The sequence below is a fragment of the Denticeps clupeoides genome, chromosome 2, assembly GCF_900700375.1.
Source record: "Denticeps clupeoides chromosome 2, fDenClu1.1, whole genome shotgun sequence".
In the NCBI taxonomy this organism is placed as follows: domain Eukaryota; kingdom Metazoa; phylum Chordata; class Actinopteri; order Clupeiformes; family Denticipitidae; genus Denticeps; species Denticeps clupeoides.
In genome coordinates, this window is record NC_041708.1 from 8,418,505 (window position 1) to 8,434,867 (window position 16,363).

Genomic DNA, 16,363 nt, shown 5'->3' on the forward strand with positions numbered 1-16,363 from the left:
TCTTCAAAACTGAATGGAGGTGTCTTATTAATAATTTTATTGTCAGTATTGTTACTACTACTTAATAGGTTTGCTAAGCAGGTATATTCATGCTGGTTTGTTCTTTTCATATTAAGACACATAGTTATAAGAATAGTTATAAGAATAGTGGAATGACCTTACTGTAATGTTATATTTATCTTAATATTTATTTACAATATGTATTTTACTATTTTCACTACTGTAAGTTGAGGTTGCTCTAAGTTCAAGAAAGTAAATGTTGCAATAAAACCTTGCACATATTAACTTACAGTACTAATTCTCACCGCACAGACACAGTCACAGACCAAATTTCAATTTTTGAGAAAAACAAATCAAAACAAAACAAAACAAAAAAATGCTCAAGCTGTCTTTTAAAGTGAGAATTTAATCATTTACAAATTTGTGCCAACAACCTACACAAATCATTGACTTGTAACCTGTAATGTGTTTCACTTGCTGTAACACATAGTTAATCCATGCTCTGTTTATTTCAGATTATCAATAGAAAATAAAGGCTATGAAAGTATAAAAAGGAATATCTCAATTTCTATCGCTGCAGAGCGCTTTGTCTCTGCACACCCAGCCAGGGCAGCTTGTGTGTTTTGAGTTAAATGATGTTCATTTGCGTGAAATGAGAGTTTGGCGACGAAACACACATGCCCGCAATATATTTCACATGCCACTTAACATGCAGAGTCACAAGTCGGGTATCTTACAGAGGACTGAGCTTCCGTGCGTACAGCAGCGCTGGCAGCTTTCCGAGGGACAGGAAAATGTCCAGGTTAGATCTATTTTAAGATTACAATTACATTTAAATGATGAAAATTTCCATCAATTTTTGCTTGGTAGTTATGTAACTATATCCTGCAGACGAGAAACTTTTGTTGATGTGTAATTATTTCTGACATCCCAGAACATGATCTTTAATTATGTTTTTATATTTTACATTTTAAGTAAAAAATGGGAGTAGCCCGTTGTGATGACTGACAGCCTTTATACACACTAATGCGGCAAGCAATTTCTCACAAAAATTGTCATTCTGAAAATTCTGGCAACACTGGGTGCAACATCCACCTCTGTTTCTGTCTTCCTAGTAAAACCTGTCCAGGGTGCAGTCAGCAGACATCACAAATGTCATATTTCTTTTAATAATGTTGGGACCCCATGGAGCCCCCAATATCAAACCAAAGATGTAGATATATTACCACTGCTTTTATTAAAAAATAATCCGTTACTTCCACAATATCTTACTCAACGGCTCAAAAATATACTCATTAAAGTGTTCCCTAAAAATGTGTGTACACACTCAGAGATTTTTTTTTATTCATTACACCATTTACCCAATTTAAAGGAAATGGGATTTTCTCTAATTCCTCAACAGAGACTAGTCCTGATTGTGCCACTTTGTCCAAACGCTCAGGTCACATTCTTTACTCTGCAGTATTAGTGGGCAGATACACACACTGTTTTACTTGTGCAGTGAAAACACAGTACAACAACAGACAAAAAAAAAAAAGAATCTTTTCTCTTTTTTTTTCATTTCTCCAGATAAGACATTATAGGCTGCCAGACCCTGGAGTACAGCTATTATAGATTAAAGCAGTTTGGTGTTGAATATATATATGAAATATACAAATTTACATACAACCATTGATTAAAAAAGAGAGAAGAATGAGACTCTTATGAAAATAATGGAAGACCAGAGAGGCCTGGGATCAATACCACATTCTGTCCCATAATCTTCAGGTCATGATCTTTGTCCTCGTGATTTTATTCCCTGATCAAAGTATCATTTATGAGTACCAACCCACATTTAAGTTTTAAAATATGTTTCAGGAAAGAGCATTTGGGATTCATGAATATTTGGCAATATGCACAACAAAATACATGCAAAAATTCATAGTTACATTACCTGTCTTAATAAAAAAAGCAAACCATATGCACTGTTTAGTCAAAAGATAAACAAAGTGATGCACCGACAGTGGCGTATAAATGATTAAAGAATAATTAAAGCATGAAAGAGAGTTCACACATGTCTATGTACAGTATAGATGTTTCTCCAACTGAGGTGGAGACTACACACAATATCAATATTAAATCACAAAATTCATTTGTATAAAACCGTAAAATATGTCAAAAATATGGTTGGGAGTGTTTTACTCTTTTACTACTATCTATACACAATCATTAAAAAGGTCAGGGCCATTTAGAAATGTCCAAGTTTTGGATAGAAAACAATTAATAAAGACAATCATGTGAAGACATTGTTGATGTTGTAAATGACTCTGGTTGCTGGAGCTGGCTGTTAACGATGAAATATCTGCATACATTATCAGCAACGATTAGTCTTGCTTTGGACAGGAATGTTCACTAATGCATGTCTGTCACTTTAAAAGCTGTACAGATTTTTTTAGAAAATCTTTATTAATGCTGAAATTTTAGTTCAGTGTCATCATTGACTGCATCTTTATTCACCACTTTGACTTATTCATCAATATTTTCTATACAAATTCATTAAATGTATTTTCCCTATCATGGAAAACAAAGGCATTTCTAAATGACCCTAAATGGACCCTTATTGTTAACGTAACAGATAAATGACGTCATCAACAGTAATGAGATGGCACAAGATAACTGTTATTTATGCAATAAAATGTTTAGGCTACTTCACAATATTTACATTTATGACTTCAAGAATGTTCATAATCACAATGTGGCCTTTCATCAACATATCTTAACATCCCAACTGAGGCACTGATGAGGCCACCATCAATGAGACCAGCATCATTAGTCTTAAAATGCCTCGATTACCCTGTGCACTAATTAAAATTAACAGTTGGGTCTGAACACTGGTAGGGCAAAGGCTTTAAAACAAAAGGCAGACTATCTGTAACTTTATTTCCTTGATGCCTTATATCCTAAACAAATATGAGCACCCCTCAGTTGTTTCTTTCATTTTCCTACAATATTTAGTGCTCACCCATGGAGTTTTTTATCGGCATTATGTGAGAGTTTGCAGGTATGCAGGTTTGTGTGCCTTAATCAATCTCCTCTGTTCTGCAGCTTTGCAAAGAAAAAAAAACCTTTTTAGGCTTAGTATTCAACTCAGTCACGTTAAAGTGACATTTTGATTATTTGGATTCTCTTTTCTAAATTAAGTAAAATATAAAATATGCATGTACATTATGCTGCTTTAAGTGCACACAAACATACAGGAAATCTAAAGGACAGAAGAGAAAATGTGAATGAGTCAACAATACCTGAAACACTTCATAAATCAAGATCAAATTGAGGTGACAAGGGGAAAAATCATTTGTTAAGACAAAAAAAATCAATCACAATTTGGATGGAGCACTGAAAAGTGAAAAATGGGTGGAGTGCAGAGGAAAATTCTGTGAGGGGAAAACCTGCTGCAGTGAAGAGCACTGAGACCAGCAGGACAATACAGGACTTACAGCAAAGGTTATTGTAAATAAATTAATCATCAATAAATAAAAAATAAAAATCAGCACATTTTTGATAATGAATTAACCTGGGTGCTCCACCATGGCTCAATGTTATGAAATGTGTAACATTTGAAAGTTGGATATATTGGATATTTTGTGAAGGAATTAAATACTACATTATAATAACAATTTTATCTGCACATAAACATCCAGCATGTTTAGCCATGAACACAGATCCAAAGAAAACATCTTAGAGGTGCTAAGATCACATGAAAAATACACTCATTTCCTTTTAATACTATAGGTTCAAAGAAAATGAATAAATGTTTGGAGATTGATTCGAGTTTCTCAGGCTGCTGACAGCCAATGTGGTGCTAGAGCGTCAGAGGAACCGAGGCGAAGGATGCTAGATGGTGGTCCTGGTTAGACGTTGGTGCAGTTGGGGATCTCCCTTTGGGGGAATCTGTCACCAGTGCCTCTGAGAGAGCCTGCAGGTCACATGAAACAAGACCAACCACATTCGTACACTTCAGAACACAATCACATAATAAATTTGTCATTGAAATTTAAGACTCGTAGTTAGTGTCAGGGGAACTCTTAAAAAATTTATTATGAAATTAAAATAAGTACTGTTTTCAATGAAAATTTCAATAAATAAACATTTTTTTTTACACAAAATGTATATAAAGATAATAAATAGAAATATAGTGCATGATATTTAGGGAAATTAAATGTTTAATTTTTAAGTTTTATTAATTTTTTAAAGAAAATTTTGTCACAGCCGCTCCATCGCTGGGACCACAGGGGGTGCTCGTTTCTACCTGTTTGCTGCTGAATGTTGATTTTCTTCGCCTAACAATTCTCTTGGATTGGCTCCTGCCTGCTCCTTGTTTTGATCGATCACCTACCCAACAAGTATGCCTCAACCCACCCCTTGGATTCATTTGCCTGGACCGTTGCCAACATACGCCTGAATACACCTCTTTTCGACTTCGTTGCTGCACCGTGTGCCATCCCCGCTGCCACCAAGTGGCCTCCTGAACTGCTTCTTACTGACGAGCCTCCACGCTCCCACACTCTTTCTCTCTCTGCCTGCCCACGTCACTGCCCTCTCAGCGCATCTGCTATTGTGCCCCACGGCCCTTCCTTCCAATGACATAGTTAAATCCTGATCCGTGTATTAACTAAAACAAATATTTGTATATTTTTTTTTCACAAAGTGGCTTCCAGAAATAAGCATCATAAATCAGACATATTACATGCAAACAGACACAGAGAATACCAACACTCCTATCATGGCGGATCCCGCAAGAGTGTGGCACAACTTGATACCCAGCACCTGAAACCCTACATTATAAAAGACGTCCTCCACCAGGGTTCTGGGTTCCAGAATTAAACACGGCTCAGCCATTCGCTTAATCAAGTCCTGGCCTTGGGCGAAGTCTGTGTGACTCCCAGTCTTGCATGTGAACTTCGATTTATGTTTGTTTTTTCCTGGTGGAGTCTGTGGTGGGTGTGTTCCCCGTGCACCTGGATCCTCCCCTTTCTGTGTCCTGACAACTCGATTAATTATTGGATTTCAATTTGTATAGTGTGCTTTTGCAAAAAAAAATATTTTTTTGGAAGTTTTCAAAAACTCATGTTTAAAGAAAAATTCCCCAACAAGTGTATTTTATGGATATGTTTAGCACAGTAAAACGGTATTCTGACAGCACTAACCTTTCATCAGGGCCTTAGTATGATAGTGTGTGTGCTCTGTGAGATCCATCGATCGCATTAAGGTATTTTCATTCGGTGGTCTATTGATTTGCATTGTTGGGTGCAGTAATGCACACGCTTTTTATGTTTTGCCCGGAGGCTATCTTTTGAAGTTGAAGACCCCAAAGAAAGAACAAAAAATTATATAAATAAAACTTGGCCTCCAATATTGTGTGTGTGCTATGTGTTATTGTGTGTGTTTGGATCCCTTTGTTCCTATTGGACAACACGTGCACGGTCTTACCGTGGTTCAGCCTCTGGTCCCTGTGCCCCGGCACTCTGGAAGGAAACTGGCTGAGGGTTATCCGGGGGCTGGAAAAGTCCCGCGGGATTTTGGAGGAGCCGTCGCTCTGGCTGACTGCGTTCATCACGTCGGGCTCTTTCTCGTGACTGTCTTCTGTGTGGACCTGGATCCATGGGATCTTCCTGCCAGGAGCCAAACAGCAGGAGAGACTCGCAGTGTTACAATTATTCATCAAGCATCTGGGCTTTCAATTCATTTTTGATGTTCATTCTGAACTGTGTCTAACTGTGCCTGGGGGGTGGGCTTCTTCTGCAGAAACCTTGAGATGTGTGGTTTCTTTTTTTTTTTTTCCTCGACAAGACTCCTTTTTGAAAACAGCTTCAAAAATCATTTTGTCCAACAAAATGTTGTAAATGTTCTACAGATAATTGCTATTTATTCAACACATGAATGACAGGACAAAGCTAAAAAGGTACTGTAGAGCAACAGAAGCCTGCACTTTTGTGAAATGCTCCTCTACTGTGTATATGTATTGAATACGCTTGCACATTGAAGCCATTCATTAGTGAAAGTACACGAAGAGCTTGACTTATCATCAGTTTTCTAAGACATGCAGTCAGGTGAATAGTATGAAGTCATCAGCTTAGCTGACAGCTTAGTGCAGTAGCTTGGCAGTCAGATGGGCGAAGCGAGTTAGTCAGCTGCGTGGCTAGTGGCTCAGTTGTAAAATAGTGAGAGGTCGGCAGGTCAGTCACCTCTTGAACTTGTAGATGAAGAAGATGGCCACACCCAGAAAGGCCAGAGAGAGGAGTAGGAGCATGGCTGAAGCTCGAGGGAGGGGGCTGGAGTCTATCAGAGGAGCTGATGCAAACCCACAACACATATACAGGAAAGATAATTAAACAAAATTCAAAAGTGTATTTATTTGCTGATACTTTTGTATGTAGTCTTTCATCTATTTTGTCTTTAATTTAGACTATTATGTTTTTTTTTTTTTTTTGTAGGAGCAGGGCTCCAAACCGATACCGACAATGAAGCAGGCTTTAAGTGTAGATCTGAGCAACCCAATACCGTAAAACGAAATGTACATGTGCGCCAGGAGGCCGGTATCACACAGCTTCGTTTTCATCTTTATTCCTTTAACGTGCCTGTTCATTAGGCAGCCGCTACCATCAATACATGCATTTGTTGGTTGTGTAGGTGTCTGCTTAAAGTGTTGCTTTAAAATATGCATGTATACATTAATAACGCCTGGTACGCCTGCACAAACTTTGACGTCGGGGCGAGCGCCCTTACCCAGCGTCAGCTGCGTGAGGTAGGCAGTGATGGTGACATCTGGTTTCAGCTGGAACTGAACAAGGTTCTGGTTCAGCATGTTCCCCAGGACCTCGGCCATCTGCACACAGGAAACATGGCCTAGGTACTGACAAGCTTCTAAACGAGGTTTACGGCATCAGAAAAAAAGAGGTGCGTCACTAACACATTACAGGCTTTTACAGGTTTTATTTATCACAAAAAAGAAGATGACAACGTATACCATCAGCCATAACATTATGACCATTGACAAGAGTTTACAATGGCACCAAGCATATATTAGATAGAAAGAGTTTGACTTTGACGAGGACCAACTTGACAGTGCTATATTTCAGCAGGATAATCACCTAGTCACACATTAAAACTTGTCTAGAGAGCGCAGCAACATGTCGTGTTAACTTGGCCTCCACAGATATATGTGCTGAAAAGCACGTCCAATCCATGGATAGACCACTTCGGAACTCAAAGGCTCTTAAAGGATCTGCTGCTGATGGCTTCAGTCCATGGGCCCATGGGTCAGGGCGGTTTTGTTATAACATAATATTATGGCTGACTGGTGTAATTGGGAATCTTGGAACATTCCGCTCCTCTGGTCTTGTTAAAGATTAAACGGTGTTCGTGCTCTTCTTTAGCTCGTGTTCAGTATTGTTCACCTTTGCTGTTTATGTCTGTGTAAATAGCAAAAATTTTGATACAAATAATTTCATTTGCGTTATGTAATGTGTACGTGTGTTTTGTGTGCTGTTGTCTTACCTTCTCTAACTCTTGCTCATTGTTGCCCAGCTCTCCACTCTGCGTGTGTGTTTGCGCTGCAGGCAGAATAAAGACTTCTGCAGCAGTTGGAGTGCCGGCCAGGACACACACTAGCAGCTGCTCAGATGGAAACCCACTCACCTGTGGGTGTGTGTGCGTTTGTGTATGTGTGTGTGAGAGTGAGAGAGCCAGACAGAGACAAAGTAAACGCTCACCGTTCACATTATTCATGTATAAAACAATACATAAGACAATACATTTCACAGCACTGTCCATAGAGAAACTGAAAGGAACAGTTCAGCAGTGGGGGAAAAAAAGCGAACAGCATTTCAGCAGAACATTTATTAAAGTTTAAGGGCCATATTTTCCCAGTGCCAAATAAGACTTATGGCATGGGGAGTGTTCACTAATGTCACATCAAGCATGTCTTCTGAATTTGCAGAAATAAATACAAATACAAGCAAGAAATGGTGGTCATGTTGCCTCATTTTTTTTGGCCAAACCCAGATGACGTAGTGTCATTATGTGTAGAAAATTATTATTATTGCATTTATTATTATTGCACAGCTGTTACAAACGTAATTGTATATTTATAAGAAAGGTACTTTGCAATGAAATGAGAAGTTAGTGAAGAAAAGGCATTAGACCAATAAAAGTTCTCCCGTCCGCTCTACATACTAATTCACACCGAGTGACCCTTTAATTTTCGACAGAATTGCTGCCTTACAAATGAAGTGTGTCTGAGTGTGTATTTGGATTGCAGTAAAAGTGTGTGTGTGTGTGTGTGCACGCACATGTTTAAGACCATATTCCCTGTGCATCCCTGACCTCAGAAAAGGTTGCTGGGTAATTGATATGGAGAAGTCAGGGCCTCATCAGAAAACGCTGTTGTATATTCATATGAACACATAAAAAAAACTCATTAAAGACAGGAACCTAAGTGACACTTTTGGAAACCTTCTTGAACTCTCCCCGCCTGCACAGTGCTGTACCTGAGAGAGGGTTGTCATGACAACACGCGCCACATCCTGCCTCCAGTCTGGGATGGCTGGCTTGTGCTCCTCCAGGTTCGGCGAGAAGGACAGGAGCAAGGAGCGAAAGAACTCTGGCAACACACACCAAGCACATTTGTCACGGCTCGCATACCTGCCATTGTTTACAATGCACGCATAACTCAGCAAGCATCATGGGCACATTATTCATATTTGTGGACAAGGCCTCTAATTGGTGACATTTCCTTTAAATCTGGAAAGGCAGAGTCTACTGGCTAATCAGTTCCCTGCAGAGCGCCCTGTCTATTGTGCCTTCAGCCAACAGAAGGAATTCATTTCCTCTGAAACTGGACCAGAGCAGCGGGAAGGTGGCACCAATGATTTACGGAGAAATGCAATTTTCTTTCTTATTTTTCGAGTGACATTCTTGCAGTGCAGCACACCTATGTGTAATGCATGTGATAACTAAATAAATAATAAAAAAAACTATTCTATTACTTAATAACAATATACACGTTGTCCATATAACCATATTTTCATATTATCATTTTTTTTTTAAATGAAAGACTGGCCTTTTCCACCTTTTTTTCCATTATTATAGTAATAAGGAATTCAAATGTTGATCAATGAAGCATTTTCTACTAAGAAACTCTCTCCACTTTATTTCTGCTTTACTGGAACTAATTTACTTAAACTTACTCAGGAATTAAACCTCCAGGATTAAAATGTGCACAGATCGATTTTCAAGCCTGGCTGCAATAAAATAACCAATTACATGAATAAATATAACCGCAAGCGGTGATTAACGGGCCCTCGCAAAAACGTGGTGCGTCGCCCTTTGATGTTATTGTAAAACAATGGATGTGTGCAGTGTCACATGACCTCGGTCACCTGGTGATGAGAACGCGGAACCGGGTGACGCGGTCCGGATATAATCAAGCATCAGCCAGCTGTCTGCCGCTCTGTCATTGTTTGTCATTCCGACTCGGCTCTTCTCACCTCGCCAACTCAAGTAAGCCGGATCCTTTAACCTGCTTTCCTGCCTTCCTGAACCCTGATGTCCCGTTGTGTAGCACCACAAGCTGAGACGCGATCGCAGATTAAAACGAGCAGCACCGCAGTTGGGTATGATGTCCCCGTCGACACTTGTTTCATTGTTCAAGTCACCTGGTTCAATTGTGACATGCAAAATGATTTTAAACAAGAGCACTGTGCATTGAAGTGTTATGAACACTGCATAAGTGTTCATAACACTTCACTGCTCAGTGACTGGAAGCTTCAACTCCTCGCTGAGGGCCAGGAGGGGCAACAGAAGGAGGACAGAGGATGATGGCAAGAAACAGGAACGTAGTAACCAACACAAACTAAAAAAACAAACGTTACGTTTCACGTGACACGCCACACCTGTCTTCCCATTCCCATTACATGACATAGGCGTGGCATGCCACACCCGGCCCCTATATGAATATTGTGGCCCCTTGATGGCACCTAGATCCTGTCACTGCAATTGCTGTCTGATTCATTTACAGGTGGATTTAACACCTCAGCAGTTGGCAAAATAAGTATTTGATAGAAAAACCGGCAGTGTTTTACCATTTGGTAAGTTTTACCATTTTCCCAATGTAGAGATCTGTAATTTTTTCCCTCATCTTTAGGTGCCAGGTGTAGGGCTGAACATGTTGGCTCGTGATGTGATGTTGTGGTCCAAGTAAATTGATAGTAGTAAGTGCAAAGTGATACATTTTCTTTCACCAGGTGAGAGAAAAAGTAAAATGGCAAACCCTGCGAGAATAATAATAATAATCTTTGCAAAAACTATAGGGCTTTGCACCTTCAGTGCTTGGGTCCAGAAAATAATAATAATATTCTTTGCAAAAACAATAGAGATTTGCACCTTCAGTGCTCAGGCCCAAAATGACACACAGGTACACACAATCTTTGTCATCCAGGAATTTTCCTGACACACCGGCCTAAGGCCTGCCTGCAGGGTTTCAGGTGCAGGATCTGGCCACACTTGCTCACCAAACACAGAGCTATGATTGAAACCGTGTTTATTAGTGCTTGTCCTCAGATTGCGTGAGAGACTGATGCACCAACCTGGGGAGGAGATGAGAATTTAAGCCACTGTCCACCAGGGGGCGCTCCAAATATTCCTTACTTTACAGCTACTCAATCAGCCACTACAGCCTCTTATAAGATCATAAATCTCCAGACACAAACATCTTGAATGCTTTCTCATTACATCATTGCCATCAGTCAAATTTTGCACAAGCAATTTATAGAAAGAAATATACTAAGAAATTTAAAAATGCACAATATAAAAGATCTATGCAAATTCTCATAATACATTAAAAAGAAAAAAGAAAAATATAATCCAAAAGTAACAGTTAGATATGACCCAATTAAATATGTCTTCTTTTTGGTTGTACATAGTATATAAAAATAGTTCTTGGTTTCAGAAATTGAAAGTCAAAAAGCGATCCGGAATAGATAGCAGAAGAATATGAGAGAAGCCATGTGTGATTTTTTTCCAACTATAGAAAATGTCATTTTTGATCTAGAATGTGAAATAAATTTGATGCTGTTCAGTGGCATGTGAGAATAAGTGTTTTGAAAGAATATGAAAACTTCTGTGAAATAAACAAAGTTCCTGCATCCTGTATATGTATTTCTTAGATGCCCAGCTTCCACAGAATTGAAGGCAGGCTTCCATTCTTCAGATCGCATCTTGATTTATGACATACAGGACATAGGACCTTTAAAAAGACAGTGTTGTAAAATGTTTTACGAATAAAGTCTGATTGGTTAACTGACCAGAACATCCTAACTGGGGACATCATCTCCATTTTAATTTATTTTAAGGTATTTTGATATTATGGGACCTCTACTGAAAGATTACATGTTCAGTTCCTAATCTATATGTTGATCGGGGTAGTGAATGGTAGTTACAAGATCGTAACAGTGGAGTTCAAACCTGTGTTTTTAGACCACTTAGTGGTCTAAAAACACAGGTTTTTAACAAATTCACTGTTGGGTCTTCCGTTGATACTGTGATAAAATGAAAGGCTTTTTGTTTTTTGAAAAAACGCTTTCCATGAGGTTTTCTCTAATGACACATTAGCTAACGTCCCTTTCTGACTTACACGTTCTCAAGGTTTCTCCCTTTTTTGCTCCATGAGTTTTTCCTTGTGTGCAGAAAGGATGGTGGTGTCAGCAGCCCACTGAGACATACTGTTTGTGATTTTGAGCTAAATAAAACATAAATGTTGTTGTTGAATGCCTATATTATAAATTATAACCTTTAGGTCCCTTTCAGTTGTTTGTGCTGAGATCTTTGTAGGATGCCAATCAATTTTCTTTTGCTGAATGTTCTTTCATTCTTCCTGCATGAGCCTGCATGGACAGTACTTGCTTTTAAAAGGGCTTAATAGACTTGAAACAGAACGATGTTGGGAAGAGCATATAAGATATTTTAACACGCATCATCTGTCTGGTGTGCAAGGTCATACCAATGAATTGGAATTTTTACCACCAATAACTTTTGATCATACCATTTGCTCTATAAAGATAAGGTGTTGTGAAGTGTCCCTGTCATTGTTTTTGTTTATATTTATCATTATGAAACTTATTAGATTTTTTTAGGAGGCCCTCATAGAGAAACTCATAAGATTTGTATTGTGTGAGTGCATATGAGCTGAAGCAGACTCGCCGCTGGCGATGAAGGGCTCACTGCTAACCCCGATGGATGTGTGTTTGTTTGTGAATCACTGTGTTTAGAGACTTTTTGAAGCAGTCAGAGATAACCCAGAGTCGATGGCTGGAGTTTCTGTGTGTGTGTGTGTGTGTGTGTATAGTTTGCTTTGCTGCCTGTGGTATTCGCATACATAAGTGCTGATTTAAGCCCCTGTTTTTGAAATATTTTTGTCACCTCCAGTGCACCCAGAAAGTATTCACAGTACATCACCTTTTCCACATCTTGTTATGTTACAGCCATATTTCAAAACAGATTACATTTTTTCCCCCCTCAGAATTCTACACGCAACGCCATATAATGACAACGCGAAAAAGGTTTACTTGAGGTTTTGGCTAATTTATAAAAAAAAAAAAAAATACTGAGAAAGCGCATGTGTTCACAGCCTTTGCCATGAAGTTTAGCATTAAGTTCAGGTGCCTCCTGTTTCCCCTGATCAACCTTGAGATGTTTATGCAGCTTAATTGGAGTCCATTTGTGGATTGGACATGATTTGGAAAGGCACACGCCCGTCTATATAAGGTCACACACAGTTGACAGTTCATGCCAGAGCAGAAACCAAGCATAAAGTCCAAGGAATCGTCTGTAGACCTCCGAGACAGGATGGTTTCAAGGCAATAATCTGGGGAATGTTACAGGAAACTTTCTGCTGTTTTGAAGGTCCCAATTAGCACAGTGGCCTCAATCAGGTTCAATAGGTTCAGAACCACCAGGATTTTTCCTAGAGCTGGCCAGCCACCTAAACGGAGGTTTTTGGCAGAGAAGGGCCTTAGGGAGCTCACCCAAAACCTGATGGTCAGTCTCTTAGAGCTCCAGAGGTCCTCTGTGGAAAGAGGAGAACCCTCTAGGACAACCATCTGTGCAGAAATCATCCAATCAGGCCTTTATGGTAGAGTGGCCATATGAAAGCCACTCCTTAGTAAAAGGCACATGGCAGCCCGCTTGGAGGCACCTGAAGGACTCTCAGACCATGAGAAACAAAATTCTCTGGTCTGACTGACAAAGATTGAACTCTTTGCTGTGAATTACTATAACATTTAGAGGGAAACCAGACACCGCTCATCACCAGACCAATACCATCCCTACAGTGAAGCATGGTGGGAGCTGCAACATGCCGTGGGGATGTTTTTTTAGGAACTGGGAGAATAGAAAAAAATGCATTTCATCCATTTTGCAAAAATGTTGTTACATAACATTATTTTGTTATGTTATGGGCAGTTAAGGAAGCGACCCCTTAATCAGAAGGTTGCCGGTTTGAATCCCGAGCCGCCAAGGTGCCACTGATAAAAGCACCGTCCCCACACACTGCTCCCTGGCTGCCCACTGCTCACCAAGGGTGATGGGTTAAAAGCAGAGGACACATTTCGTTGTGTCATCGTGTGCTGTGATGCAGTGTTTCACAATGACAATCACTTCACTTCAGAAGGTAAATAACAAAAGTCAGGCACCGTGAATACTTTCCAGGTGCACTGTACATATAAAGAACCTTTACTTACTAACTCAACTTTCCAAATCTGGCTGTACTTCAATCAATTCTCATAAGCCCGTCATAATGACCATTATGCACATATACAAATAACCGGTCCCCACTAACTGATATCAAGATATAAGGTCATGATAAAACTGAAACAACCTCTCGTGGCAACTGTGACCCAAATGAAAAAAAAAAACCTTGCTATTGTTTCTGGAGCTTTCAGTCAATATTTATGGTTGCCCAGAACTCTTGGTCAGTTACGATAACTTGATCAAAAACGCCACCTCATATGTTAATGCAATTAATGTAATTATGGCAGCAGAACAAGATGACAGTGAACTATGTCGTCAAATTAATCTAGTCTCCAGAGTGCTTCCTATAAATACATGCCTATCATGCAAATAACAACATAAAACACAAACCGCACAAATCATTATAGACACCCAGTCGTTATTTAGGAAGCAAAGAGAATGAACATGGGAACGAGAACAGCAAAACGAGACTGGCACTGGCTCATCTCTTAAAATCTTTAGGGCTATTATTTATGGGCTATAAATTAGTCTAAAATCCACCAGTCTCTACCCAATTTCAAAGAAATGTATCACAAATGAAGGTCATCAAAAATGACAGCACCAAACAGAGCCCTTCATTAAAAATTCCATTAGGCTAAATGTACAAAACAACAATCAGAAAACACACAAACACACAAACCAGCATTCTCATTCTTTAAACAAAAACATTAGCAAACATATTACAGAAATTCAAAATTTTAATGTGAGACTGTGAGTCAGCTGAGATGGTCAGAAATAGCTGGCTGAGGCAATTCCAGAGTGGGTGTGCGTTGCAGAAATAAGAAAATAAAATATGCTACATTTCCTATGGTATATTTCACATTAAAAGCACACAAATATTGCTTCCGGGAATAAATTGATGTGGTGGTCTACTAATGATGTGCAATAAAGTAGTTATTAGCCACATGAACGGTAACCTAAATTTTCTTTTATGCCCAAGCTTCCGAGTGTTGACGTAGAAACATGGCTCAGGGCAACATATCAATAGATGGTAAGAGGGTCATTTTTAATAAAATATTGCATTGTATGTTAAATGACCTGCTCTGACCAAGTCTGGTCCATACACTGAAACTCGAATAGATTAACATATTTGGAGAGAGTGAATTTCCTGTTATAAGTTATCATTTCAATGTCAGAAACTGGTGAGTAATGTCTTATGAAAAGCATTTGATGTCAGCAATTTGATTTGATCATTTTGAAGTATGAAACTCACCCAACATGATTGGCACTGTTCTGTTTAATTACACAATGAATGAGAGTGGGATAGTGTACAGTCTGCATTCTCACCTATGCCAGATGTGCCACAGCTCTTCTGGAACAAAACTCACACCAGCTCATGGCCTTGGGGGATGGTGCATTCACGTTTGCGTGCAATAACAATCAACATTCGGTGTGACAGCCATAGTAATGTGAAGTCACATGGTGCACAGGGATATTTGCATGATTGAAACTGATTGTCTTGTTATCAGTCTGTTGCTTGAAAAACTTCTCAACTTTCAAAGCAAAGGAATCACGTCAATTTTACAGTTTAAAGTGTGTGAGAAGCGCCTCTATTGGTATCCGAAGCACGTACGTTCCTCAGCTGGCCCCCGCATTCACTGCTGACCCTCCCCAATGAGTGCTTTTACGTGTGAGGGTGGTCCAGCGAGTGTATCTGAGAGTGGGAAGAACTCACCGCTGACCCTGACAGCTTTGGAATCCTGCAGGATGACCCCTCCGGAAGACACCTGCACGCTGATCTGAGATGTCCCCTCTATCTGGAACGTGTGAGAAAGCTTCCCCTCCAGCGTGATGATTGGCTAAATACAGAGCATTTCCACATTAGGCGGCATAAAAAATTCAAGCATATTGTATTACACAAATTTATTATACCGCTCTCCATGCTGCCAGAGTCTTAATGGCAGCCCTAGTCCCACACCCTCATTATTTATTTAACAACCGAATATAAATAAAATTTGCCAAACTGCGTGTAAGCCGCTTGCAGATTTAAAGCATGATTATCTTTTTCCATGCATTTTTGATGTAAAGTTGGCTTTCATTTGTAAGTTTTAGCAATATGATTCACATATTGAAACTCCTGCTCAAATAAGCCGAGTGCAGACGATACCGACGGTGTAACAGATTTACATTTACATTTAGAGCATTTATCAGACGCCCTCATCCAGAGCGACTTACAATCAGTAGTTACAGGGACAGCCACCCTGGAGCAACTTAGGGTTAAGTGTCTTGCTCAGGGACACAATGGTAGTAAGTGGGATTCGAACCCGGGTCTTCTGGTTCATAGGCAAGTGTGTTACCCACTAGGTTACTACCACCTCCATTTCCCTCAGATTTATTTGCTTGTAATGCTACAGACTTCATCTCATCTACATTATAGCAAACTAGTGAATCTGACAGAAGACCACAAAGTCACAGGTTCAGGCCCCACTTACTACCATTGTGTCCCTAGTTAATAAAATGTTCTGCTATATAAGATGCAGAGTGTTGGGGACACATGCAATTGTCAGATTCACTAGTTTGCTAGAATGTAGATGTGATG

The 16,363-nt window shown here is 39.5% G+C and overlaps 1 protein-coding gene across 1 annotated transcript in view; it reads right to left on the reverse strand.

The window, feature by feature from the left end:
• Nucleotides 1-386: 386 nt before the first annotated feature.
• The window catches only part of sorcs3b (sortilin related VPS10 domain containing receptor 3b), a 74,995-nt gene continuing 59,018 nt past the window's right edge, over nt 387-16,363 (reverse strand). The window contains exons 21-27 of the mRNA XM_028964955.1: nt 15,500-15,623; nt 8,529-8,641; nt 7,537-7,677; nt 6,766-6,865; nt 6,225-6,330; nt 5,470-5,651; nt 387-3,955 (exon numbers count right to left, since the gene is read on the reverse strand). Coding sequence (XP_028820788.1) covers nt 3,891-3,955; nt 5,470-5,651; nt 6,225-6,330; nt 6,766-6,865; nt 7,537-7,677; nt 8,529-8,641; nt 15,500-15,623 — 831 coding nt within the window. The 3' untranslated portion in view covers nt 387-3,890. The remainder of the gene's footprint in view (nt 3,956-5,469; nt 5,652-6,224; nt 6,331-6,765; nt 6,866-7,536; nt 7,678-8,528; nt 8,642-15,499; nt 15,624-16,363) is intronic.